This window comes from Miscanthus floridulus, chromosome 11 (assembly GCF_019320115.1).
Source record: "Miscanthus floridulus cultivar M001 chromosome 11, ASM1932011v1, whole genome shotgun sequence".
Taxonomy (NCBI): Eukaryota; Viridiplantae; Streptophyta; class Magnoliopsida; order Poales; family Poaceae; genus Miscanthus; species Miscanthus floridulus.
Window position 1 is genome coordinate 80,261,730 of NC_089590.1, and position 27,590 is coordinate 80,289,319.

General features: G+C 47.9%; 5 protein-coding genes across 5 annotated transcripts; 3 read left to right on the forward strand and 2 right to left on the reverse strand.

The window, feature by feature from the left end:
• Positions 1-492: 492 nt before the first annotated feature.
• Positions 493-4,967, forward strand: LOC136491337 (calcium-dependent protein kinase 13-like). Its single transcript, XM_066487607.1, has 7 exons — positions 493-1,747; positions 2,344-2,487; positions 2,593-2,745; positions 2,867-2,982; positions 3,184-3,351; positions 3,854-4,078; positions 4,645-4,967. Exons 1-7 carry the CDS (start codon positions 1,003-1,005, stop codon positions 4,765-4,767), a joined length of 1,674 nt encoding a protein of 557 aa, XP_066343704.1. The 5' UTR covers positions 493-1,002; the 3' UTR covers positions 4,768-4,967.
• Positions 4,968-5,310: 343 nt separating this feature from the next.
• On the reverse strand, positions 5,311-14,532 carry LOC136492275 (pentatricopeptide repeat-containing protein At3g24000, mitochondrial-like). The gene is made up of 5 exons (XM_066488350.1): positions 14,248-14,532; positions 7,329-7,399; positions 7,111-7,283; positions 6,732-7,044; positions 5,311-6,619 (listed from the first exon to the last, which is right to left on the reverse strand). Exons 1-5 carry the CDS (start codon positions 14,530-14,532, stop codon positions 5,311-5,313), a joined length of 2,151 nt encoding a protein of 716 aa, XP_066344447.1.
• A 92-nt stretch (positions 14,533-14,624) lies between these two features.
• On the forward strand, positions 14,625-17,627 carry LOC136491338 (uncharacterized). The gene is made up of 6 exons (XM_066487609.1): positions 14,625-14,896; positions 15,337-15,397; positions 15,541-15,676; positions 15,820-16,147; positions 16,400-16,528; positions 16,786-17,627. Exons 1-6 carry the CDS (start codon positions 14,818-14,820, stop codon positions 17,328-17,330), a joined length of 1,278 nt encoding a protein of 425 aa, XP_066343706.1. The 5' UTR covers positions 14,625-14,817; the 3' UTR covers positions 17,331-17,627.
• Positions 17,628-18,132: 505 nt separating this feature from the next.
• LOC136493953 (protein MULTIPLE CHLOROPLAST DIVISION SITE 1-like) lies at positions 18,133-20,582 on the reverse strand. The gene is made up of 4 exons (XM_066490080.1): positions 20,213-20,582; positions 19,500-19,666; positions 18,661-19,048; positions 18,133-18,452 (listed from the first exon to the last, which is right to left on the reverse strand). Exons 1-4 carry the CDS (start codon positions 20,432-20,434, stop codon positions 18,267-18,269), a joined length of 963 nt encoding a protein of 320 aa, XP_066346177.1. The 5' UTR covers positions 20,435-20,582; the 3' UTR covers positions 18,133-18,266.
• A 3,185-nt stretch (positions 20,583-23,767) lies between these two features.
• LOC136494648 (probable L-type lectin-domain containing receptor kinase S.5) lies at positions 23,768-26,117 on the forward strand. The gene has a single exon (XM_066490818.1). The coding sequence runs from the start codon at positions 23,907-23,909 to the stop codon at positions 26,004-26,006; it is 2,100 nt and encodes a 699-aa protein (XP_066346915.1). The 5' UTR covers positions 23,768-23,906; the 3' UTR covers positions 26,007-26,117.
• Positions 26,118-27,590: the final 1,473 nt, after the last annotated feature.

The following is a 27,590-nucleotide window of genomic DNA, read 5'->3' on the forward strand; positions in this document are numbered from 1 at the left end:
AGATAGCCTAACAACCCAGTTGCCAGCGAGCGGCGAACGGAGGATTAGACCCAGGTCCAGGGGGTGACGGCGCAGCCACGGGGCCCACGGGCTCACCAAACCTACTGCAGGTCCGCAGCGCACGCACGTTCCCCTCAACGCCTCACCCGTGCACGGAGACACGACGCCGGCGGTTGGGCGCTTTCCGCGGCTCGCCAACGGCGCCTTCCCCTCTCACAGTCTCACCGCACGCGCGGGTCCGTCCACCGGCCCCAAGTCCTGAACCCGGAGGAGCCCACCACGTGGGTCGCCCCGACCCGACCCGACCCCGAGTTCAGGGTACCTGTCCGCTTCCTCGCCGTCGCCGAAACCAAGGCAACGCGGGCGGGTGACGGAGAGGAAGGCCGCTGCCGACCTTCGTCTCACCCTCGCCTTCGCCTCACCTTCCCCCACCGGCCCACCCGCAAAAATCCAAAAGCCACGCCGCGATTAATTAAGCGCACCGGACCGGACGCATCGACCAAAACTGCAGCTCCTTTCTCCCGCTGCCGCACGCATCGCTCGCTCGCTCGCTCGGCGTTGCCGGTGTCGCCGTCGCCACTCGCACGCACTCACTGACCGACCGCCAGGCCGAGGCCAATCCAAACCCGGACCAATCCAGACGAACGCACGGACGGCCGAAACGTGACCCGAGCTGCAGAGAGAGAAAGGGGACAAGGGAGGAGAAGCCGCCATGAAGCAGCAGCAGTTGCTGCAGCTGCCCTCCTAGTCGTCCCCGTTAAATCCCTGCTCGCCCAGTCACGAGCACCCGCCCAGTTTCTCTCCTCCCGCCCGGCCCCGGTCCCCGACCCCGACCCCGACCCAGCCCAGATCAGAGATTCCGTTTGTGGCGTTGGCGTTGGCGTTTGCGCTGGCGTTTCCGTGAGGTGAGGGCGTGAGGCGGGCGAAGGGCGAAGGCGACCGTGACCGACCGTCCGGAGCTAGCTTCATGCGCCAGGGGCGGCGGCTTCACCCCGTCGTTTGATGGGCAACGCATGCGGCGGCTCCCTTAGATCCAAGTACTTGCACAGCTTCAAGCACGCCGCGTCGCAGCGCCACGACTCCGACTACAGCGCCACCAGCGCCGTCGCCGACGACTCGCCCAGGAAGCAGCCCACCACGCCGCCCGCCACCACGGACGCCCACGCGCCGCCGCCGCCCGCGCCCGCCGCCGCCGCCGCAGCCATGAGGCGCGGCGGGGCGGGCGCGACGCCCGACCTCGGGTCCGTGCTCGGCCACCGCACCCCCAACCTCCGCGACCTCTACGCGCTCGGCAGGAAGCTCGGGCAGGGGCAGTTCGGCACCACCTACCTCTGCACCGAGCTCGCCACGGGGGTCGACTACGCCTGCAAGTCCATCTCCAAGCGTAAGCTCATCACCAAGGAGGACATCGACGACGTGCGCCGCGAGATCCAGATCATGCACCACCTCTCGGGGCACAAGAACGTCGTCGCTATCAAGGGCGCGTACGAGGACCAGGTCTACGTCCACATCGTCATGGAGCTCTGCGCCGGAGGCGAGCTCTTCGACCGGATCATTCAGCGCGGGCACTACAGCGAGCGCAAGGCCGCCGAGCTCACCAGGATCGTCGTCGGGGTCGTCGAGGCCTGCCACTCGCTCGGAGTCATGCACCGGGACCTCAAGCCTGAGAACTTCCTGCTCGCCAACAAGGACGATGACCTCTCGCTCAAGGCCATCGATTTCGGACTCTCTGTCTTCTTCAAGCCTGGTAAGCTGCTGCTGCTGCAGAATCGCAAACTTCTCGCCATTCCATTGTGACATAGTACTGTTTTAGTCAACGGCTGAAACTTGTGCACTGGATGTGTTACTAATCGGTAGGTCGTAGTACAGTTTTGCTTGCGTTAGCTCTGTTTTATTCATGTTCGTAGGACATGAAATGGATGATTGCAGGTGAAATTATGTAACAGCAGCTTTTTTTGGAGTCATCATGCAACTGAACAGGATGGCTGCTGTTCAGTGCTGGGATGAATAGTCGGTATTGATTGTTATGTGATGAAAGCTAACGTTGCAGTAGCTTTAGTTTCACAGGAAATAAATGCAGCTAGCTACTTGCCATTCAAGATTAGTAGTGGCAAACACTAATTAATGAGTTTAATGCCCTAACCTGCTAGACACGAAATGCAAGTTCAGCAGGGAGCATTTCTTAGCTGAGTGGCAGTTGGATGATTGGATCTGGTGGAAGCTGCCTGTTATTCTAATAATAGTGAAAATATACACAGAACCTTTTTCGCTCCAACTTGTGACCAATTAGGCGTGCTATTTGCATCCTTGACACTTTTCCCTTTTCTTGTTCTGTTCTTTCAGGTCAAGTTTTCACCGATGTTGTTGGTAGCCCATATTATGTGGCTCCAGAAGTTTTGTTGAAAAGTTATGGACCAGCAGCTGATGTATGGACAGCCGGTGTCATTCTTTACATTCTACTAAGTGGTGTGCCTCCATTTTGGGCAGGTATGTCCGTATGTAGTATTTTCATATGTTTGCCTTAAGTTCTTTAGGATCTTTAACTTTATCCCTTTTGACCGGAGGCTAACATTTTCAATGAATACAATGCAGAAACACAGCAAGGAATATTTGATGCTGTATTGAAAGGTGTCATTGATTTTGATTCTGACCCGTGGCCCGTCATATCTGATAGTGCAAAAGATCTTATAAGAGGAATGCTGAATCCTCGCTCTGCCGAGCGCTTAACAGCACACAAAGTTCTATGTTAGTTTCTTCCACCACTTTATACTGTTGATTTATTATTTCTCTAACACCACAACGCAGCCATTCACCTGATGTATTTGCAATTGTTGGATAAAAAGATGACATTTGAACTTGTGCACAGGCCATCCATGGATTCGTGATCATGGAGTAGCTCCTGACCGTCCACTGGATCCAGCTGTCTTATCTCGCATTAAGCAATTCTCTGCAATGAATAAGTTGAAGAAAATGGCTTTGCGAGTAAGTGCAGTTCTTTTAGGCATGATTTGTATGAACTTTGATTCACAGATTCAGAATATAGTACCCCAGTAGTTCTTAGCTAATATTCCTTATCTGATTGGACCCATATTACCTAGTATCGACAAGGAGACATGTGTTACATTTTAGATAGCTTGCTTGTGCAACGCTGAACTAATTGACTATATGTGTTCATTCTAATAGGTAATAGCTGAGAGCCTATCAGAAGAGGAAATTGCGGGTTTGAAGGAAATGTTCCAGACCATGGACACTGACAACAGTGGCGCAATTACTTACGATGAGCTAAAAGAAGGATTGAGAAAATATGGCTCCACACTAAAGGACACTGAGATTCGTGATCTTATGGAAGCAGTAAGTTAACTCCAAACCTTGTGGTATGCTTGTTTGTATTTTTACCTTCAACGACCTTGGGTCCTGGAATCTCATGTTGCCCTAGTCCCTAGAGCCAAACTTCTCTAAGATGCAAACACAAGCACATAATACTATATGTGGCTTCATTAAGAATTTAGACTACAAAGTCAATCAATTACTTGTTGCAAATTCAACTTATGTATGGCCAGTTCTCATTACATATTTATGATTAGGATGGAGTGCAGTAGACAGCATGGGGTACAACTAATATTTCCTCATCTCAAAGTAGCCACCATTTTATGTCTTATAAATCTGTGCTTATGTGCTACGTGACGTGTATGCATGTTTTTTACTTGAGTGTTCTAGCAACTACGCAAATTTAATTTAGAGGCTGATAAATTGAGCATCACACTTGGCTCACTTCTTATGCCAGAGGCTTTGTAAAAGAGAAGTTATAACACATTGTACCAAAAAACTTACGTGTTTCTTTTCTTTTGTTTAGGCTGATATTGACAACAGTGGAACAATTGACTATATAGAATTCATTGCTGCAACTTTGCATCTCAATAAGCTGGAGCGCGAGGAACATCTTGTGGCAGCCTTTTCATATTTCGACAAAGATGGTAGTGGCTATATCACAGTGGATGAACTACAGCAAGCTTGCAAAGAGCATAACATGCCAGATGCTTTTCTTGATGATGTCATCAAAGAAGTTGATCAAGACAATGTAAGTCTTACTTTAATTAGGCCACATGCATAAAAGTTATAGAATGGCATATCTTGTTTATTTCTTACTCACCTTCGTTAAACCTATATGAAATGTACAACCAATGCAAGTAGTGTGATGCAATGAAAACACGTACAACTTGCCAATAAGGATGGACACATTTTATTGATCAACATAGTTCATTTGATGCTCAATTGATCAATGTGACCAATGCTTTCAAGTCTAAAGTGTGGGAGCAGCCGGCCAGGGATCAAACACTGGTGGCACCCAAAAAAACACCCCTCTGTTGACCCCAAGAAATAGTGGCAAAGCACCAACCAGTGGTAACGATGCAGCCCTATAGGAAGTGGTCGTTGGCCCACGTAGATGCAGCCCTATAGGGGTGAAACTGGAGTTCGTGGCTTTCTCTCAATTAGTTTGCCGAGAGCTTAGTGCAATACCATGGGGCAGTCTTTCGCCACCTGCAAAATTTTCATTAGTCAATGGTTATGGTTCTGTTAGTAATGAAGCAAAGTTAATGCCGTTGACACGTGTAGTCTAAGTCTAACCTTGCTCTTTTTTGCCAGGATGGCCGCATTGACTATGGAGAGTTTGTTGCCATGATGACCAAGGGCAATATGGGAGTCGGTCGAAGAACAATGAGAAACAGCTTGAATATCAGCATGAGGGACGCACCTGGTGCATTCTGAGACTTAACACGATGTACAGCTTGTGGCTTAGCTACTTCCTCTGTCTTGCTGCCCTACAAAACCTTCTGCAATTTTTCAAGATGTTGTCAAGTGTCTGTGTGGCTGTGTTTTTCTGGGGATTCTGATTGAACTCTTGTGATTGATTCCATGAAATGCATAACAAGATGTCCATGTCACGCATGAACCCGGATTGTAAATGATGATGCTGCCCCTTGACTCTCAGAAACACTAATGTTCAGTGAACTAGCTCGCCATGTATGTCTCCAGTCTCCCCTGATTGATGACATCCATTCTTGGATGCACGCTGTATCTCAATGCAATGCGTTGCTCCGTTTGTATGAAACTGTACTTAATGTACTGTTTTCCCGATACTTGCCATGATGTAAGTATGATCTGGCGGTCTGGCCGCCTTTGTTTAGGCTGGGGCGAATCTATGGATTATGGATAAGGAATGACGGAAAAAAGATAACATCAAGATATTCTATGATGCTGTCCTCAACCAATGTCAACAAAAAGAACTACGCACGAATCCATGGTCACCACTCACCAGTAATGCCCGCAAGAGCAGGAACCACCATTGAAGTGGTGGAATCGCACGGCATCTCGAATCACGAACTCACGACCAGTCACCGAGGATATCAGCTTGATCACAGTGTGGCAGTCGCCGCAAATGCGCAGATTCTTCATGATGTGGATCGGCATCCAGGCGGGCAAGCTCATGAGCCCGAAGGCTACAGCTAGCTTCTCGCTGTGGTGAATCTCGGAGCGCGGGGAGTCAGTCCTCACGTACCCGAGGCGCGCGATCCTCTCCATGAGCTCATCCAGCTTCTTCCGAATGGCGATCACCTGGGGATGGCTCACGTCATCCGCTTTAAAGACATGGACCTTGTTGTTAACCTCCATCCAGCTATAGCCCGGGTTCTTTTTTATCCCCTTGTCCCTCATCAGCTTCCTTATCTGTGCAGAATCATCAGATTTCCCAGCATCGGCATAGATCTTCGCCATAAGCATGTAGCTCCCAGAATCAGGCGAGTCCAACTCAAACACATGTTTCGCTGCAAGTTCAGCGAGCTCATTGTTGCCATGTATCTTGCAGGCGCTAAGAAGAGCTCCCCAAACCTCAGCGGTTGGTTTCATGGGCATCTCGTCAATGAGATCCTTGGCTTCCGTCAGGTGCCCTGCACGGCCAAGAAGGTCTACCATGCATGAGAAATGCTCCAAATCTGGAGATATGTTATGGACCCTCTTCATCATATCAAAATAAGATTTCCCCTCCTGCACGAGTCCGGAGTGGCTACAGCCTGACAGAACTGCAACATAGCTTATGTAGTCTGGCTTTGCACCTCTTTTCAGTATGTCATCAAAGATCTCTATGGCTTGCTTTCCCATGCCGTGCTGTGAATAACCAGTGATCATGGCATTCCAAGATACAATATCCTTCACCTTCAGGAAGTCAAATATCTTTCGAGCTTCTAAAATCCTTCCGTACTTGGAATACATTGTTATAACTGCATTCGCAACAGATGTGTCTAAAATGAGACCAACCTTTACAGTGCGACCAATAATTTGATCACCAAGTTTGTTTGCACCTAAATCTGCACAGCCTTTGAACAATGTGACATAGGTGACCCAGTCAGGTCTAGCATCCTTCTCACTTAGCATTACCTTATACATCCTGAGGCCATCTTCCTCAGCTCCATGCTGTATATATGCTCCCAACATAGCATTCCATGTAATGACATTCTTTGTTGACATGCCATCAAAGAACTCACGAGCTTTTGCGATGTTCCCTACTTGAGAATGTGCAGTAATCATGCTTGTCCATGATACAATGTCCTTTTCATTCATAAATCTGAATACAGATTCAGCACTATGGAGATTGTCACACTTTGCAGGAGATGAGAGAATTGGAGACGACGACAGCTTGAATCTGCCCACTTTTCAGACAAAGTGAATGTAGTTGCCTCCCAAGGCACAAATCCATCTTGCTGCAGCAGCCACTTATAAGAGTTGCCAATGCGAACTGATCAACTGTCATCAACTCAGCTCTCATCTGGTTGAACAATTCAACAGATTCAGTGAAACACCCATACTGCAAGAATCCCGAGATGAGAACTGTCCAAGCCACGTTGTTACGATCATGTAAAGAGTTGAACACCCCCTTAGCTTCCTTGAAACAGCCACATTTTGCATACAGTTCAACAAGAGCACTAGCAACATATGGATCAATGTGGGGTAGGTTCCGAATCACCTGAGCATGAAGTTGCTTACCCCATCCTAAAGAAGATAATCTAGCACACGCAGTAAGTGAACTAGTGTATGTTGTTGAATCAAGGCGCACACCTTTGCTTTGCATGTCCACAACCACAACCATATCAAGGGCTTCTCTGACTCGGACACTCTGAGACAATGCTGATACCATCATGTTCCATGAAACAACATCACGTTCAGGCATGCTATCAAAAAGCTCAAGACCATGGTCGACACCATATGTCTTGACATATCCCACTAGCATACTGTTCCGACAGAATATAGTGGGTTCTTTAATGCGAACAAACAACCTTGAAGCTAAATCCACAGTTCCACATCTCACAAACATGTCGACAAGGGCAGCTGCTACATCACTATCATCCTGGTGTTAGATTGATCCCAACAGTTTAGCCCAACGGCCAATTGAGTCTTGATCCGCGTCCTGATCGGGGGCGCCCAATCCTAACTATGGTTGGTGGGCCCCCGCCGCTGGCAGCGTCCCCGATCTAGATCGGTTAGGGTTTGGGATGTAGGTGGGGTGTTTGGCGGCTTAGGTGAACCTCGTGCCTTGTGCCCCGGCCCCCACCTGCCTTTTTATGACCCTGTGCGACAGGGGCCCACCAACCATAGTTAGGGTTGGACACTCCTGATCAGGGCGCGGATCAAGGCCCAATTGGCCGTTGGGCCAAACTAGTGGGATCAATCTAACATTCTCCCCCTTGATTTCACCACCTGAGTTGCCAAACACCCCACCTACATCCCAAACCCTAACCGATCTAGAGAGGGGGCGCTGCCAGCGACAGGAAGCGCCGCCACCGGCTTCACCCCGCCTCTGCACCGCCGCCCTACGACTGCGCCTCCACCACGTCACCGTCGCGCCTTCACCGAGTCACCACCGCACCTCCACCGCGCACCAGCGATGGCCAGCTCATCTTCGTCGAAGGCGGCCGATGGTTTGCATCTCCGCACCCCCCTCTCTGTTTTTCCATTACTAGTATATGTTCTAGGGTTCACTATTTTATCCTAAATGTCAGTTAGACCTGACTAATCTACACCTAGTCGATCCTATGTAACCATCAATGGTATCAGTCGCCTGGTCTAGATGTAGATCTAGTCTTTGGGGGTAGAAATCACGAAGAAAACAGAAGGAGTGGACTCGATTCGAATCGGATTGAAACCCCACTCAAAACCCTAACCCTAACCATAACCCTAGATGGATGGACGGAGAAGGGGAAAGACCTACCTGGTTTCTCACCGCCGTCGCCGCCGCCGCGTGCGGGAAAATGCACCCGCCACTGCCTCGCCGGCACGCGGGGAGAAGCCAAGCCGCGCTCGTCGTCGTGCGCACGAGCCCCGACCGAGGGCACCATCACAAAACCGCTCGATGGTGGCGCGCTCATCCACTGGGGAGCGTGCGCTCCGGCGAGGGGACACGCGGCGGCGTCGGAGGGATCTAGGGTTTAGGGCAACTCCACCGCAGCGTCTGTGGGGGCGCAAAGAGCACCACCACGGTGCCGCTCGATGGCACCGCGCGCGGATCCAGACGCACGCGTGCACCGGCGAAGGGCGCCACGGCGGCGCCACCACGCTTCTCTCCGGCCATCGGGTTCAGGGTGAGAGTGGAAGAGAGAGCCGGCGCCGTGGAGAAGAGAGAGAGAAAACGAAGTGAAGAATGAGCTAGGATTTTGGATGTGGCCGCGGACGCCGGTTTTTTATCTCGCGAAACGCGCGGATGATCGTCGGATGAAGATCAATGGTTTAGACCGCATCAGGCCGAAAGAGGCCCAGGCAAGATCGAACATTCCTGGCCCAGGCCCAGGTTGTGCCCTGGGAGCGGGGCAGCGGGTGCGCGTTGTGTTGGGACGCTGCTGGGCCGCGAGCGCGGGCGGCATTTTGCCGCTGGGCCGAGCACTGTTTCAACGGGCTAGGCCAAATGAACAGTATAAACTGTGTTATGGTTTTATGCATTTTTAGAAGCAAATTTTAATGATTTTTTTGTCTAATTTAAATCTCTGTCAAAATTTGAACCAACGGAGTAATTTTTTTTCAAAGAGTAGATGAGTACAGTAAAATGCTTCTAAAAAGTAGATAAATAATTTTTCAATGTTTCTGTTGCAAAGTTCATGTTTATTATCTTCTAATTAAATTCGAACCAAAGAGAGAATTTAATTTGAAGAGCAGTTAAATTTTATTTAGTAAATTATGATATTGTTATTTTTCTTACCAACGTTGATAATAACAATATTATAATGTTTATTTATAAGTTTTCCATGCATTGATTCTATTTCTGCCCAACGGTGATATAGAATTAGTGTATAAGAATGTTGTATGTTTTAATTTTGACCAACGTTAAATTAAATCATGCAATTTCTGTCTCTGATGGTGTTTTTCAGGACTCAACCCAATGGCTTTTATCTCGCACATACCGCATCTTGAAGGGGGCAACTATAGGGTATGACGAGAGAAGTATGAACTAACACTTATGCTGTCTAAAAATGACCTAGCGCTTACCTCCCCGTGTCCTACTGAGCGAGTGGACCCGGTGAGGGAAAAAATGAGCCTGATGCTGATTTCATTGCTCGGCATCGAGATCATACAGAATTGCGGATGAAATATGATCTCGAACGCAAGAAATAGGATATTTCAAACTGCAAGTGCTTGATGGTGGCTAAGTCCACTATTTTAGATGCGATAAGAGGGTCTATCTCAGATTATGATACCACCACGGAGTATCTTAAGAAAGTGGAGAGTCAGTTTACTAGCTCTTTAAAGGCTTATGCCAGTACTTTGATCAAGAAATTGTTCAATTAAAAATACACTGGTGGCGGTATCAGAGAGCACATACTGAAGATGAGCAACACGGTTTCGAAGCTGAAGCCAATGGATTTGGGGCTCAAGGATGAGTTCCTTATTCATTTGGTTTTTTGCTTCCTTGTCCAAAGAATGTGAATTTTTTGTTGTAAACTACAACATGCAGCCCGATAAGTAGGATATAGAGAAGCTCATTGAAATGTGTGTTCAAGAAGAGGAGAGACTAAAAAGCTCAAAGGGTGACTCTGCTAACCTTGTGAAGGACAACAACAAGAAGAACTTCAATAAGAATATCAAACCTCAAGGAAAAGCCCCTCAGACTGAGCACCATTAGAAGAACAACAATGCCCAAGTTAAAAAAAGATCAGTGCAAATAGTGCAAGCAGCGTGGACATTACTAGAGGGACTGTCCAGACTTTCTGAAAAGCCTTGTGAAGAGAGGTGAGGATTTCATTACATTCATAGATGAATCCTTGTATTTAAGTTATGCAAAATCTACTTGGTGGATTGATTCAGGTGCAACTGTTCATGTTGCAAATTCATTACAGGGATTCCGTACGAGGAGAACCCTGCAAAGAGGAGAAAGAAGAATTAAAGTTACAAATAGAGTTGAAGCTGAAGCCATTGGAGATCTTTCTCTAAAATTAGATGATGATTTTAGACTTCAGCTTTCAAATATTCTTTATATACCCTCTTCGCGTAGAAACTTGATAAGTGTTTCAAGATTAGACGATGATGGATATGATTGCCATTTTGGTAATGGCAAATGTCGGATTATGATTAATAATAAGTGTGTTGGTCTTGCCTTCCGACAAGACAAGCTTTATTTATTATCACTTTCTGAGAATGTGAATGATGTGAGCACTGAGAATGAGAATGCTTTATCATCTATGAATACAACAAATAAGCAGAAGAGAGTGCATGATGTATCTTCAAAATTATGACACTGTCGTTTAGGCCATATTTCAAGGGGGGAATAGAGTGATTGATTAAGAAATCAATTCTTCCGCCTTTAGAATTTTTAGATTTAGATTAATACATTGATTGCATAAAAGGAAAATACATTAAGAAAATAAAGAAAGATGCCAAATGAAGCGCAGAAATTTTAGAAATAATTCACACAGACATCTGTGGTCCTTTTTCTATAAAGAGTGTGGATGGTTATGATTCATTTATAACATTCACAGATGATTATTCTTGTTTTAGCTATATTTATCCAATTAAGGAAAGATCAGAAGCATTGAATAAATTTAAGATATTAAAGGCTGAAGTAGAAAATCAACACAACTTAAAGATTAAGGTAGTAAGGTCCGACCATGGAGGAGAGTACTACGGTCAACACACCCTATATGGGCAAGTTCCTAGACCCTTTGCAAGGTTCTTATAGAAAAATGGCATAGTTGCTCAGTATTCTACACCGGACGAGCCTCAGCAAAATAGAGTAGCTGAAAGACGCAACTGTACCTTAATGAATATGCTGAGAAGGATGATAAGTTACTCTACCCTACTAATAAATTTATGTTTGGAGGCGTTAAAAACCACCATTCATATTCTTAATCGAGTGCCAAGCAAATCGGTGTCCAAAACACCGTATGAGTCGTGGACAGGAAAGGAACCCTCACTTAACTATTTATGTGTGTGGAGTTGTTCAGCTGAGGCAAAAGTCTTTAACCCAAACATAGAGAAGCTAGACTCCAAAACAGTTAGTTGCCATTTCATTGGCTATCCAGAAAAAGGTTACCGCTTCTATTGTTCTGACAGACAAACGAAGTTTGTAGAGACAAAACATGATATGTTCTTAGAGGATGATATGATCAGGGGGAGCATGGTTGCGCGAGAAATTAATTTTTAAGAGAAACGGGTATACACGGCCACTTCGATGGTTCAGGAACCATTCTTCATGCTACGTGTTGTTGCTGTACCAACAGTGCAAGACACTGTAGTAACAGCCCCTGTTGTTAGTTCTCCTGTGGCAACAATGAATGAACATGAGGAACCTGTCATTCAGGATCCCATAGAACACGTTGTCACACATGAGGAAGAGTAACAACAGCCTCATATAGAACAAGCGTCATCTAACGAGGCCCCTAGAAGGTCTCAAAGAGTCAGGAGATCAGCCATTCCTGAAGATTACGAAGTTTATGCATGTGAGAAATTTCAAATGGAGGGTGATCCCACCTTATTTAAAGAAGCCATAAGAAGCGCTCACTCATCAAAGTGGTTTGAAGCCATAGAAGATGAAATGAAATCAATGAAAACCAACGGTGTTTGAGACTTAGGGCTTGTTTGGCAGGGCTTCTCTCTGGCTCCGGCTCCTCCAGAGGAGCCCTGCCAAACGTTTTTTTGGAGGAGCCGTTTTTCAGTAAAAAACAGAGGAGCCCCTCGGGAGGAGCCGTGCCAAATAAGCCCTTAGAAATAATTCCTAAACGAGCCAAGACAGTAGGTTGTAAATGGGTCTATAAAATCAAACATGACTCCAAAGGGAATATAGAAAGATTCAAAGCGTGACTTGTGGCGAAAGACTTCCCGCATAGAGAAGGTATAGATTATAATGAGATATTTTCTCTAATCTCATGTAAGGATTCTTTTAGAATCATAATGGTGCTTGTAGCACATTATAATTTAGAATTACATCAGATGGATATAAAGGCGGCGTTCCTAAACGGGGATCTAGAGGAAAATGTTTACATGGCACAACCGAAAGGTTTTGTCGTGGAAGGAAAAGAACGTATGGAAAGCCGCCTGAAGAAATCCATTTACGGATTAAAACAAGCTTTAAGACAGTGGTATTTGAAGTTTGACAGTACAATAAGAAAGTTTGAATTTCAAGAAAATATATAGGACAATTGTGTTTATGCAAAATTTAAGAATGAAAAATATATTTTCCTAGTCTTATATGTGGATGACATCTTGCTCGCTAGCAGTGATGTTAATCTACTACTAAAAACAAAGAAGTTCTTATCCTCGAAATTTGATATGAAGGATCTCGGTAAAGCTTCGTTCGTCCTAGAAATAGAGATTCACCGATATAGAGAAAAGAGGGTTTTAGGATTATCACAAAAGACATACTTGAAAAAAGTTATAAAGAAATACAGTATGCAAAATTATAAGTCTTCACCTGCTTCTATTGTCAAGGGCGATAGATATGGGATCGATATGAAATCGATATGAGATCGATCAAATAAAAGCGGTTTCATATAGTTCAGCTGTCGTAAGTTTACTATATGCTCAAGTGTGTACTCGCCCTAACTTATCATTTGTTACCGGGTTACTTGGCAGATATCAGAATAATCTAGGAATAGAACATTGAAAATTTGTAAAGAAAGTTTTGCGTTACCTGTAAGGTACGAAGGGTCTCATGCTAACGTACAGAAGATCTGATTCCCTGCACATAGAAGGGTATACATATTTTGATTATGCGAGAGATGATAGAAAGTCCACGTCAGGATACATATTCACTCTAGCAAGAGGAGCTATATCGTGGAAAAGCTCAAAGCAAACCGTCACTACATCGTCCACAATGTATGCCGAGTTTGTAGCATGTTATGAGGCCACAGGTCAGGTGAATTGGCTGAAGAAATTCATGTCCGGGTTGAAAGTGGTAGACGACATACATAAACCACTCAAGTTATACTGCGATAATAATCCAACAGTATGTTATGCTCATAATAAGTCAAGTGATGCTGCCAAACACATTGACATAAAGTATTATGTTGTGAAAGACAAAGTCCGGAATCATATAATTAGTCTTGAGCATATAAGAACAGAAAAGATGTCTGCGGATCCGCTTATAAAAGGCTTACCACCTAGCGTGTTCAGGGAACACTTAGCCGGCATGGGTTTAAGGAAAAGCCTATGATTCCTAGACAATGAAGGCCTAATTAAGAATCTGTTTCAAAACAGACAGGTGCATTGTAGCTATTTAATCTAATAGCAACAGACCATGACGATGAGACACGTTTTATGCTCTGATCTGTGATGGAACGAGAACCAGATAAAATAAGTTAAGTTTAAGTCATAAAATAAGATAAGGGGAAGAATGTTAGATTGATCCTATTAGTTTGACTCAATGACCAATTAAGCCTTGATCCGTGCTCTAATCAAGGACGTCCAGCCTTAACCATGGTTGGTGGCCCCGAATCTAACAGCTGGGAACCGAACTTCTGAACCATCCCAGGCAGCTGCAGCGCCAAACTGTGCTGTCCAAGGGCACCACAAGACTTCATGGCATATGCGAATGTGATTGCATTTGGCGACGAATCACCACTTCGGTGCATGGACACAAAGCTTTCCAAAGAAGCCAAGTACTGTCGGCTCTGAAAGTACCCGGACATGAGCGTGTTTCACGAGGCCACGTCTCTCGCGGGCATTCTACCGAACAGCTCCACGGCATAGCTCAGTCGGCCGAGCTTGACGTACCCATTCAGCATGACGTTGTGGGTGATGACGTTGGGGGTGGGCGACGTCCGTCAGAAGCAGGCGGCGGGCGTCGGAGAGGGCTCCGCAGGAGAGGTAGGCGTGGAGGAGTGTGTTCTGTAGGAAGACGGCGGACGCGAGGCCCACGGCGACGAGGCGGCCGTGCAGCGCGCGGGCGCCGGTGAGCGCACCGCACGAACGCAGTGCGTCGGCAAACGCCTGCGTGACCGGGGAGGCAACCGCCGGAGGAGGAGGAGGAGGCGGTGGCGGCCATGGGGACGCCACCATTCAAACGATTGCGGCCTTGCGGTACGCTGCTGAGTGCAAAATCGCATCGTCCAATTCGGTCCATGAAGTTTGGTTGCGGGTTGCAGGGTTGGAGAGAGCACTAGCGAAAAGTGAAATTACGCCATCTCAAAATGAAAGCGTAAAGTTGATGTTAACGTGTCGTACTGTCTTCCTTGTCTCTCGTACTCGCGCGTGGAGTCTCCGAACTTCCCATTCGGCGGCGAGCAAACCAAAGCCGGGGAACTTCTGATCCGGTGTTAGGGTACAGTGGTTTGGCGCGAGGCCATGGAGGGATCCCTGGAGGCGCGGCCCGGTGTCCTCCTTGTCGGCGCCCCGGGCGTCGGCAAGCGAACCATCCTCTCCCGTGAGATCTCGCTGTCCTCCTTTCCTTATGTTTGGGTTTTCTTCTCCCGATTGGAATGCGAAACATCGAGCGGATAGAGTAGCTGAACTATTTAGGATTTCAATCCGACGTGTTCGCGTCGTGAGCAGGAGGAGAAGATCTCGTGGTCCATCTGTGATTTGATTTTTGATGAATGGACAAAATAAAAAAGGGTATTGATATGGAGTAGATAGAGAAGAGAAGACACAAGATGACAAGCTTGTACTGTTTTAGCTGACAAATTAATGCTTCTAGTTTCAACCATTACCTTGATAATTGATGAATTCGCTGGGCGGTGGAGCAGATATTTAAGTTTACATGCTTTGCTAAAATAAGAAATTATCTGATATTGCAAAATTTGCTATTTACTGGTGCTTGTGCTTATTATTTCCTGACCTTTTTCATTTCACCATGAACTTCAGGGTTGCTTGCAGCGGAAATACCTGACGTGCATGACTTGTCATCCGGTGTGCTGTGTCAGGGGTATGTAATAGCATCTTGTCTAATTACTTTTTTGTCTGTGAGAAATGTCAAATACTCCTACTTATATAGAAGTAGAAAGCATTGTTTTCAGTTAAATCTTCTAATGCATGATATAATTTATTTTGCTACTGATTGCCATGCAGGTGGACAATTGAAACAAAGTATTATTCAGCTGATCTTTCCATCTGGACAGCAAATCTTGGTGAAGAATTTTCTCTTGGTTCCCTCCCTCATCTAGACCGGGTGGCTGCTCTCGTTATGGTCTTTGATATGAATGATGTCCGTATTGAACCTGTGTTCTCATTCAACCTTTATTGTGCTTTCTGTCTTAGCGTTTAAAGATTCTGAACCTTATAATTTTCAGAGTTCAAATTTTTATCCTCAGTGCTACAGTAGGGTAACAGCCTTAACTAATTATGCAGGAATCCACCTTGCTTGCTCTGCAAAGCTGGGCTGCCAATGTTGATATCCAGAGGTTTGAGGTCTTGTTATGCATTGGAAATAAAGCAGATCTTGTACCTGGTCATAGCGCACATATAGAATATAGGAGGCGTATGCAAAAGCTTGGGGAGTCAAGTTCTGATCCACACCCTGATTATTTCGATTTTGGGATAAATGAAAGTGAGGGTTGTAGCTTGTTATCTGAGGAAGAGCCATGCATAGGGATCAGAAACTCTACTGCACAGTGGTGCATTGAGCAGAACATAGAATATATTGAGGCCTGTGCTTCCAATGCTGACTTTGATAAGTGTAAGTTGTCTCCTCGGTTGTAAACCTGTAACTGTTAAGTTTTTTCTCCTCAAGTTTCTACACTTTTTTGCCATTAGGCTTTTCTTATTTCCAGTAAGCAATCTATTACCATGATCTCTAAATTGAGCATCAGTTAATTATTTTATACCCAATGAAAACTTATATCTTTTATGGACTCCAATAGAAGAAGGATTATATCCTATAGGAGCCGTGGTTGTTTCTATCTTAATTGATGTTTATTCAAACTAACAGGTCTATCAGTGGATGGTGATAGCCAAGGCTTAGAGCGACTCTTTGGAGCTCTTTCTGCACATATGTGGCCTGGAATGATTCTGAAATCTGGAAACAGAATAACTGCCCCATCCTTGGTTGAAAAAGAAGGTAGTTAAATGCCATAAATGAGTAAATTGGCACTGATGATTGTTGATCTGTGCCTTGCTTATTCCGAACTATTGAAAAACTATGGGACGGCATGGCATGCTTAGAAAGTTTCTCTATTAAGTAATTTCAGCTATTAGAATTTGCTGCCCCTCTTTTACATAAAATATCTTGTGAAATCTTTGCACCAGTAAACTACTTTAAATTATTGAATTTAAAATAATGCATTACATGTCCTTGATTATTCCTTTTTCTGACAGAATCTACGGATGATGAATCCAACTATGATTTTGAGTATGAGGTCCTGTCTCATGGATCTGATGACCAGTGGGAATTTGTTGGCGAGACAAGTACATCCAGAAGCTTTGAGAGATCAAATGAGGTTGATGGTACGCAGGATCACACACATCAAGTGGTGAAGGCTGGTATTGACTCTTCAGCATCCAACCCTCTCCCGAGTAACACGCCCACAGAAACTGCTGAAGAGAATACTATAACTTGGAGCAACAAAACCGACAATAGCGATCATGTGGACACGACCACAGCATATAGCACTGAGGATGATCAAAGTGATCTTCCAGAGGCTAACCATCTTTTTGAGGACGAGCATTATGGTCTGGATGACCTGGAGAAAATCATGTCAGAGATTGGTAACATGCGATCCAACCTAAGGCTCATGCCTGACTTCCAAAGGAGGGAGATGGCTGCAAAGCTAACCATGAAAATGGCAGCCATGTTTGGTGATGATGATGAAGAGGCATTTGAGGATATCAAGGCAATTCATGTAGTTCCACCTTACTGCTGACTCCCAGACATGGTTGCAGATGATGGAAAGATGGTTTTGTAAGCCGATGAACCTCTCGCCACCTAGGGCCTTTCTCATGATAATGTCTTTTTCTAGAGTGAAAATTTTGTGCCTGTTGGGTGTTCTAGCCTTGTAAGATGTATTATTATGAACTTTAACTCCCTTGAATCCTCCAGGGGAAAACTTTCTGGACTATGTTATGGTGCAATAGGAAAATGATGGTATTGTAGAACCACAAACAAAAAAGATAACTTCAGCGGATGAAAAAGAGTGCATAGTTTGCATCTTAAATACCTCTGAAATACGTCAGGCGGGGTGCACTACATCCAGTGAATAAGGAGTACTTGTATTACTTATTATGCACCGAGTGCTCCGTTCGATGTCAAGTACAGGGGATGAAATGTGTGTTTGTGTGTGTTTGTCTTTGTCCCAAGTTCGAGTCTCAGGCTCCGGGTATGGTTACAAACAGGCAACCCCTGAGAATCAACGATAGTGTTGCTTAGCTATTTACAATCATATCCGACTGATGGGTTCACTATTGAGATAAATGTGATTCCTGTGCTGGAACCTGGAATTGTCCCCTGCTTTAGTCGAATCCGTGCAAATGGCAGTGCAACGCAGCACAACGATTAACTTCAGTCGTGTTTATCCTCGGCCAATCGGCCCAGCCTACCCTAGTCCATAGGAGTCGGTTATGGCCTGGTGAAGCTACCCAGTACCCATGTACTCGTCAGAATTTCCTCAAAAAAAAAAAAAAGAGTACTCGTCAGAATAAATATCCATTCACAACACGTCAAGCGACTTCCATATTAACTGCTCACTATGTAAACCGGTAAGGCCACTGTTCCAAAACTTCTCTATCTACAGCCACATCCTAAAAGCTGATAACACTACGCAACCAAGCAAATATCATCAAAGAGCTGAAGTACACAAATTTTATTGCCCTTCTGGCTCATTTGATTGTAAACCTCCATCAGAGCTATGTTTACCAGACTCAATAGCCAGTTGTCTATCTTGGTTCTCAAACTCTGATCTCTGAAGATTTTCAGATGGCTTGCCTGACAATCTCGTCGGTCTCTCATTACGCTGCATACTCCTTGGATCCGAAGGGAGTTTGGAAACCTGCAAAGCATCGTTGGGATTCAGAATCAATATTGTGGAAGGCTGGTGATTAACAAAAGTACACAATGTGGTTGGTCCTTTTGTCAGACTAGGCTTGGAGCTTTATCAATATATAATCAATTTTGATTTGACAGAAGGGAGGATCTAATAGATATATTGTTGTCATTTTAAATGTCAAGAAGATCATGTTCATCGGCAAAGTACTCACATCATTTGAAGCCTCTAACCTTGCCTGCAAAGCTTCATGCTCAGCCTTAACACAGGATGGGATGCCATCCTTTTGATAGACATTCTGTTTGGCAGTCTCCTCATCTACTTCACTTGAAGCAGCAGCAAAAGGATGGTTTGCTGGAATCCATCTAACTGTATCTGGATCGACATCTGGAGGTAAGGAATCACCTTCCCTGAGAAACACGGTTGGCCTTTTCCACTGATATGCACGTGATCTCCTCTTTTGATGCATTTCTTGTTGCTCTTTCGTAAGCCTAACAGGAGCCAAATGGTACTCCTTGCCAAACATTTGTGCAGTAGATGTACCCTCATCAATCTTGACTAATGGATTATTGAAAGGATCATCGTATGTGCGGAGCTTTGCACTGCGGGAAGGAATTACTTCAGTCATGATTATTGCACAATTCAAAGGTTTATAAGTTCACAGAAAAGCTTCATTTAACCATTTATATCTGCATTGAAACGAACCCTGTAATTAGTTTCTGAAAGTTGAATTCCTGTGCCCATACCAGGAAACAGAGAACATGTGAAAACTATGGGTCTATGGCGAGGCTTTGCAATGGCATGGAACAAGTAACTAGGGACAGTAACTCCTCACAAGCATAAGCACAATGATAAGATCACTTAACAGAAAATTAATTAGTATAAAATGTGACATGACCAAGTCACGTAGACAAGTTTCAAGTCTTATGTTAAAACATGATCATTAAAACAGAAGCTATAGTCCAAACGATAATCAAGCATCCATAAACCCAGCAATACATCAATGAGAATACAAAATGCAACTTCAAGGAAATGAAGGAATTAGTGACGTACACCCCTCGTTGCCCTGATTTTAATTGTCCACGCCTTACTAGATCAGCAACAGAACCTCTATTATCATGCTCTCGACTTCTTATGATGACCTGTCTTGCAGCAGCAGCCAAAAGTGCAATGCCAACACAGAAACCAGCAACAAAATTTGGGCCAATGTTTTTCTGGATCTGCATGAAAAGAGAAAGTAAGAATATGAAGTACACAACATAGCACTGGTACAACTCAAGGATGAACATGTTAAAACAGAAAAGGTAATTGTTCTTATGCTAAAAAAGAAAAGGAAGGCACGCAATAAAAGAAATAAATTGCCTTCATTGTTTAAAACCAGTTCCCTGATGTACTGAAAATTGTTGATGACCTTAAAGGTTTGGTGGATGGAGATCACAGACAAAGAAATAAGGGGTGTCTAACCACAGATGATAGTATTCTGCACCCCATGTCTTCAGAATATCTATAATCTATGCAGCCAAGAGTTTCGTACAACTGTGTATTAATATCAATTTGCCACTTGGTTGTTCAGATATGATCATAGGGAACACAGCTGTGTTTTGCTTTTGCTCTCGTTCAAAAACCTCCCTCGCACTCGTCGCAATTTATCTACTAATATATTGTATCCCTTCTCTCCACAGCAATTGCCATCTCGTGCTGACACTAACCAATCCCGCAATCCAAATGTACAAAAACGAAATACCCAGAGAGGGAGAGGTAATTACCGAAGCAACAGCAGGAGGCACGGAGGCGATGAGCGCCCTCAGATCTGCCGCCCTGCTCTCCAGAGCCCCCAGCTTCCGCTCCCCGCCTGCGACGTCACTGGCGTTGCTCGACGCCGAAGCCCTAATCGGCCGCGGCCACCTCACCGCCCTCCTCCCGCGGAACAGCCGCGGAGGGAGGAGGAGACGGAGGGGAAGGGAGGCGGTGACGGAGGCGGTCGCCATTGTCGCCCTCGCATGGATGGAGAAGCAGAAGCAAACCAAGGTCAGGAGGCTTTGGGGCTGGGACTCGGTGTGCTCAAGGCCCGAGGTTAGGGATGGAGGGAGACGGAGGCCGCCATGGCAACAGATTGGAGGCGTTCACTTTCACTGCCCTGTCCAGTGAACGTCACATATCGGGCCAGAGTGCCGAGCGAGCTCGAGAAAGCCCATGGGCCTCCATGCCTTATTAGCTCCTTTGTATATAGATCAAGTTTTCAGCTACAACTTCTGGGCTTCTTAGACAAACTGGCACTAGTTGTGCCAATTTGTATATAATATTGTTCGATAATGCTGTGGGTATGGTGCCTTTTTCGTCCTGACGTGTGTTGGTGGGTCTCGACGTCCGAACGGCCCAATAGGAAACATTGCCATCCGCATAGAAATATAAAATAAAAAATTGTGACTCTCATTGTCGGGTTCATAAACCCGGGGTCCCCAATGGACTCGCTTTCCTGCAATACTTGGCCCAGGAGGCGGCGCAACGACAGCGCGCGTCTGGGCCGGCCCAGATACACAATGACAGGCCGAGACCATGATCCGGTCCCCGACCAGCACCTCCGGCCAGGAGACCTGGTCGGAGCCCCGACGGGAAGGCCTGGTCGTGGTGGGACCGCAGTCCGACTTCGACCACGTTCCTTCGACCGAGGATATGTCGGATCTTTGCTCGCCTCTCTTTCCCGACCTACACGGTATGGCCCGACTGGGAACGACCGACCAGGACGCCTGCTCGGTGTGGGCCCAAGGAGCAGGCGGAGGAGATAAGGTAAGACGCTCAAGTCAACCGCAATACCGAGGACTGTACTCTGCCATGCTCTACGTACCTGCAGGACGGTGCCATCAGGCCATATCAGACGGACACTAACAGCCTGCCAGACGCGTCAGAGCACAACTGTATTGTGGGCGCCGTCGTTTGCCATCCCAAACGAACACTGTGCAGCCTGCCAAGTACAGCAGGTCATGAACAGTAAGGTAGGCGATGGCAGCGTAAATAGTATGGCGGGCGATGGCATGCCGTACCCGACGACGTGGGTGACAAGACTAGGTAGCACCCATACACACTCTCTCCCTTTTTGTCTTTAACTTGTAAAGCCATCCCCTTCGTCTATATAAATGGGATGCGCTCTTTCCTAAAAGGACAGAGTCTACACGCTCTCAACAGCGGATAAGCTTAGACACACAGAGCATACGCTCCAATACTTAGCGCATATTTGAGCATCCGTCACTCCCTTCCACTCGGATCAGAGTCCGACCGGGCCTCTAACACCCCCTTATCATTCCTTATTTGTTTATAACCCCACAGCAAACTTCGAGCACCTGGGCTCAGGAATAAAAGTCACCAACCAACTGAAACTGTATGTAGAGCACGTTTCCTGAACCAGTATACATCGCGTGCTATGCCACATCCGATCACAGCGCATAGCAAAACTACAAATATTTACTTATCGGACATTTCGCACCAACACTCATCTTCTTCTCGATTCATCGATCTTCCCCCATCCATTCTTGAACCAATTCTCTGTGTCCGCATCGCCGCGAATTGATCCACCGCAACCGCGCTGCCGCGCTCGCACCACCACTGCCGCAATGCAGCGGCACCGCCGCCTGCTTTCCTGTCTCCCATCGCCACTCACCACTCGCCGCTCGAGTTCTTCGAGCCGACGCGGCGTGGGCCACAACGACTGCTCTGCGCGTGGCGTTCTTCATCACGCCCAGCCGCTTGCATGCCGCCATCCTTCCTCTCCACTGCAGCCGAGCGTCGCTTGCTGGCTATCGCAGTTCCCCATTAAGTAGGCCATAGCTGCCCGGCAGCGCCATGTTTTTGTTTCAGTGTGTTTCAGAAGTTGTTTTCAAGTGTTTCATCTGTATGTTGCGTATGTTACAATGGTTATATACGTATGTTGCAAGTATACGTTTTAAGTGTTTCTCGTTGTTTCATACGTATGTTTCACGCATTTCATCTGTATGTTTAATGTGTTTCATCTAAATGTTTCATGTGTTTTTATCTTGATGTTGCAAAAGGATCTAATGTTGCATATGTTGCAATGGTTACACACATATGTTTCAAGTGTATGTTTCACATGTTTCATCTGTTTTAGATGTATGTTGCAATGTATGTTCCAAATGTTTCAGCTGTTTCAGACGTATGTTTTATGTGTGTTCATCTAGATGTTGCAATGACTATATAAGTATGTTTTAATAGTATACTGCATATGTTGCAACGGTCGGATGGATGTTGTAGAGCGGATGAGACGTTAGGACGGGGGAAGGGGCGCGACCGAGACAGAGCGCGGCGGAGGACGGGGGCGCGGCGGGGATGGCGCCGCAGTGGGGGAGGAGTGCGGCGTGGCAGAGGAAGGAGCGTGGCGGGCTTGACGCCGGGGGCGCAATCGGGATGGGGATCGAGTCGCGGATGGTCGGGACGCGGTCATTGACGCGGGATCGGTCGCAGGCGTCCAGACGTGATTCGCTGCTACGGGATATGATGCGAGCGAGGGGGCGTCCAATGCGAAGCGGTTGCAGACGTCGGAGCTACGTCCGGACGTGGGCCTAGGGCCAGACGTCTGGGTGCTTGCCCTGCCCATTACTGTTTCAAAAAAAATCTATCTAGTACTGTAGAGTAGAAGACAGCTTCTGCCGGTTACCAATTGACTGCAGTCATGCAACTGCAAGATGATACGTAACCTAGTAAGATTTTGATCGTCCCTTTCCTCGGCTGTGTTTTCACGATAACTCAGCTCGGTAGTTTGCCGTTTGACCAATCTAAAGCCATTGGCGCTTTTGGTTTGCAGGACCAAACGGTCTCTGAGTGATCTAAACCTATGTCCGAACCTATGTAACTGTTTGATTTAAGTCATGGATGGAATAACCCCATTCGTCATTGGTTCATTCTCTATAGCAATAATTACAGGCTAAGATGCACAACTGTTTAGTTCCGTGAAAATGCGCCGGGTCAACAGATGTCGAACCAACCCATGTCGTATGGAGCCAACCATTAAACCAAACACGCTGTACGGCTCCGATGACTTTGTATGTATAATAGTCTATGCGATGACTTTACTGTACTACTAGATGCTAACAACCTCCCAGTTTTACAACATATAAGCCGTTTGCATAGTCAATGTTCAGGAGAAGTTTGCGTAGTCAAAGTTTCTTCCGGGCTTCTGGCGTTGGGTTGCATTGCTGTGAAGTTTCTGCCACGCAAAAGTCTAAATATTCCTGCTCATTTCAGTTCACAATGCCAAGCTACACGGTTCAATCCACACATGTTTCCTGACGATGGGCTACGGAACTAAGACTTTCTACGTGTTCGCCGCGATTTTGTGGCCCCAAATCATCAAGTACTTACACGAGGCATAGCCCAAAGAATTAGAGAGAGAGAGAGAGAGAGATTCGTTAATAAAAAAGAGTTAGAGAGAGATTGCCGGAAACAGTAGCCATGGCGTCCCCGTTCCATACTGGCATCAGGCGGCGCTTCGCTCTGCTCGTTTCTGCAACTCTGATCCTCTTCGGCACCTGCAGCTGCTTGCAGTTCAGCTACCCCTCCTTCGGCACCGCCAATGAGGCCGATTTCAGCTTCAGCGCCGGCGCTGGCATCGCAGACGGAGCCCTGCAGATCACGCCGAGCACCGGAGACCTGAGCCACCGGTCGGGGAGAGTCTGCTACGCGCGGGAAACCCTCAAGCTGTGGAACCGCAAGCGGACGGCGCTGACGTCCTTCAGGACGGAGTTCGTGCTCAACATCCTCCCGCGGAACGGGACCGGAGAAGGTATGGCATTCATCCTCACAAACAACCCGGAGCTGCCCCGCAACAGCAGCGGCCAGTGGCTGGGGCTAGTGAACAGCCAGACGGACGGGTCGCCGGCGAACCGGATCGTGGCCGTGGAGTTCGACACGAGGAAGAGCGGCGAGCACGACCACGACGACAACCACGTCGGCCTCGACGTCAACAGCGTCGAGTCTGCCAGCGCGTATCCTCTCAGCAACCTCTCCATCGTGCTGTCAAGCGGCGCTGATGTATGGGTCACCATAGAGTACGACGGCGCAGCGCTGAGCATAGTCGCGGTGCAGACGTACAGCTTCATGTATTCTTGGGCCGGTGACCTGTCGCAGTATCTGACGGACGACATCACCGTCGGCTTCGCGGCTTCGACCGGCGACTTCACCGAGCTGAATCAGATCAAGTCTTGGAATTTCACCACGCTAGGCGACGATGCAGACGGCAGATGGCGACATAGGAAGAAGATGAGATTGCTTCTCGCCTACCTGATCCCGTTCGCCATCGCCGGATCGTTCCTGGCGTTCTGCGCGTGGAGAAGGCTGACGCGGCCGAGAAGGCTAGCCTACCGCAACCTCGAGAAGATGATCGACGCGCAAGGCCCGGTCAGGTTTAAGTTCAGGGAGCTGAGGAATGCCACGGCCAACTTCAGCTCCGACCGCAAGCTCGGCAGGGGCGGCTTCGGCACCGTGTACCTCGGCTACCTGAAGAGGTTGGGCGCGGAGGTGGCCGTGAAGCGGGTGATGACGAGCGGCAACTCCAATCGCGGGGAGCAGGAGTTCGTGGCGGAGGTGAACTCGATCAGCAAGCTGTCGCAGCGCAACCTCGTGAAGCTCTTGGGGTGGTGCCACGAGAGAGGTGAGCTGCTGCTCGTCTACGAGTACTTCCCCATGGGCAGCCTGGACAGGCACCTGTACGCCGCCGATGCCAGCAGAGCAAATAACGCGTCGGCGTCGCCGTCGGAGACGACGTCGTCAGCGACGCCCGAGCTGCTGACGTGGGAGCGGCGGTACAGGATCATCCGCGGCGTGGCGTCGGCGCTGGAGTACCTGCACCACGGGAGCAGCAAGCGGATCCTCCACCGTGACGTGAAGGCCAGCAACGTGATGCTGGACGGCGAGTACGAGGCGCGGCTGGGCGACTTCGGCCTGGCCCGCGTCATCCAGCGCGACGGCGCGACGCACCACTCGACACAGGCGGTGGCGGGCACCCGCGGGTACATGGCGTACGAGAGCTTCTTCACTGGCCGCGCCAGCCTCGACACGGATGTGTTCGCGTTCGGGGTGTTCGTCCTGGAGGTGGTCAGCGGGAGGCGGCCGACCAGCCCCGTGGCGGCACGCTCGTACCGCGACGGCGACTGCGACGGCGACGACGAGGCGAGCTTTGGGCGAGGCCGGCAGCCGCCCATGCACATCGTGGACTGGGCGTGGCGCCTGTATGGCGAAGGGAGGGCGGAGGACGCCGCCGACGCGGCGCTGGGCGGCGAGTTTGACCCGGCGGAGGTGGACCGCGCGGTGAGGCTGGCCCTGGCGTGCTGCCACCCGAACCCGAGGGAGAGGCCGTCCATGCGGACGTCGGTGCAGGTGCTGGTCGGTGGTGCCGAGGCGCCGGAGCCCCCGCTCCTGAAGCCTGCGTTCGTTTGGCCGCCTTTCGGCGAGCGGCAGGAGATCGAGCTGGCGCATGTCGGGGTGCTCTTCACCGGAGGCCGAGGGCACTCCAGTTTCTGTTCCCTGTCCTCCACCTCCTTCACGGGAAGGTGAGGAATTAGCGAGGATTATTTGCACATCTACGTAGATAATACAGAGTTCACAAAATTTAGTTTCGTCTATCAAAATGGATCATGAATGGTTTATATTTTTTCTAGTAAAATATGTTCTTGCTTTGTAAACAGAGAAAATCATTCTTTTTTTTTTCATTACAACAAAGCTTTATTAGAAGAAGAATCACGCCCCCATTAGCCCTCAGAGGATAGCTATCAGCCTGTCACCCATGAAACGGAATGGGCGAATGGCCCGCCCCGGGGCCAGAGTGGATTTTCCGGTTCGATGGCGTTGGACTTGCAGCCAGCCAGCCAGCCAGCCACTGATGTTGGGTCTGAATGTCCGATCATGCTCATGGTAGAAGTAGAAGTAGGTAGGACGACGTGCATGGCAGACAGGCAGAAGTTGCCACTTCGCTGTATTATTCACAAATTCAGCAAGTTTGCGGTAACGTGTAAAATTCCTGTTGTTAATAATTACTAAAGCATAGAGTGAATAGCAACATCGCGGTCATTTAGGCGTCGTAGTCAGGTAAACTAGACGAGACAGCTGTGGGTAAACCTTGGCGCCACTTTCGACCACTGCGGTGGTCAGGGGACAGTGGTCACCGCTCGCCAGTGCAACACAACAGTTATCACTTATCAGTGCCCGAATCAGCATGGCAAACTGCCATGCCATTCCTCCTTTCCGGCTTTCCGGCGTCCACAACGTGTTCCATTGACCCGTGGATGCGAAGTCAGCATGGGATCGTGCACTACTACCGGTTTGCAGATCAATTGACAATTGCCACTGCGGGTTACTGAAACAAAGTTGCCAGCCTAACATCCATCCACCGATGAACATTGAACAAGCGTGTTCGTCTTATTTTAACCATCCATCCAATGATACTTGAGGCATGAATTGATCCACAAAGAGCCAGTGCCAGGTGGGTAAACTTTTTCTTCCTAGAGTACAACTTAGACATGATCCACAACTCCACATCCACCAGTGGAGTCAGAGTGTGAGTGCTCCTGCAACCTGCAAGAGTTCTTTTGCGTTTCTTTTTGCCCTTTGTGCCGACTTGGCACGCTGCACTTTGCGCTTTCAATCCAACTCCTAAACAAGGTGGCATGTGCGCTATTAGGTCTGGCGGATAGTGCGCGCTGTGTGCTTGGGCGTTGAACTCCTTCAATTGACCGGGCTAAAGTGATGCGCGTCCGCCCAACCACTGTCGTCAGCGTTGAACCCCGGGGTGCTGGTGCTGCTTTGCTTGCTTCATCCACGTGCCCTGATCAGAATATGCCGAGAGGGACAAGCATGCAGTGCAATGCAAGCACAAGAGCCAGACGGGGGAGGAGGAGCGTGGCAGCGACAGCGATCCTCTACCACGCGACAGCGAACGTTTTGTCATGTCATGGTGATGAACCACCGATCTCCGGAGGGAATCATCACCACAGATTGACGACCACACCGGCGCGTTCCTGGTTTTTCTTCAGTCCTCCCAAAACCAGCGTCGCCGCCGCGTCCGCGGTCCCGCGGGTCCGACGGTTGTGGATTTCGCTACGAGAAACCACGGCGCCAACCGCCAAGGGAGTCCCCGTCCAT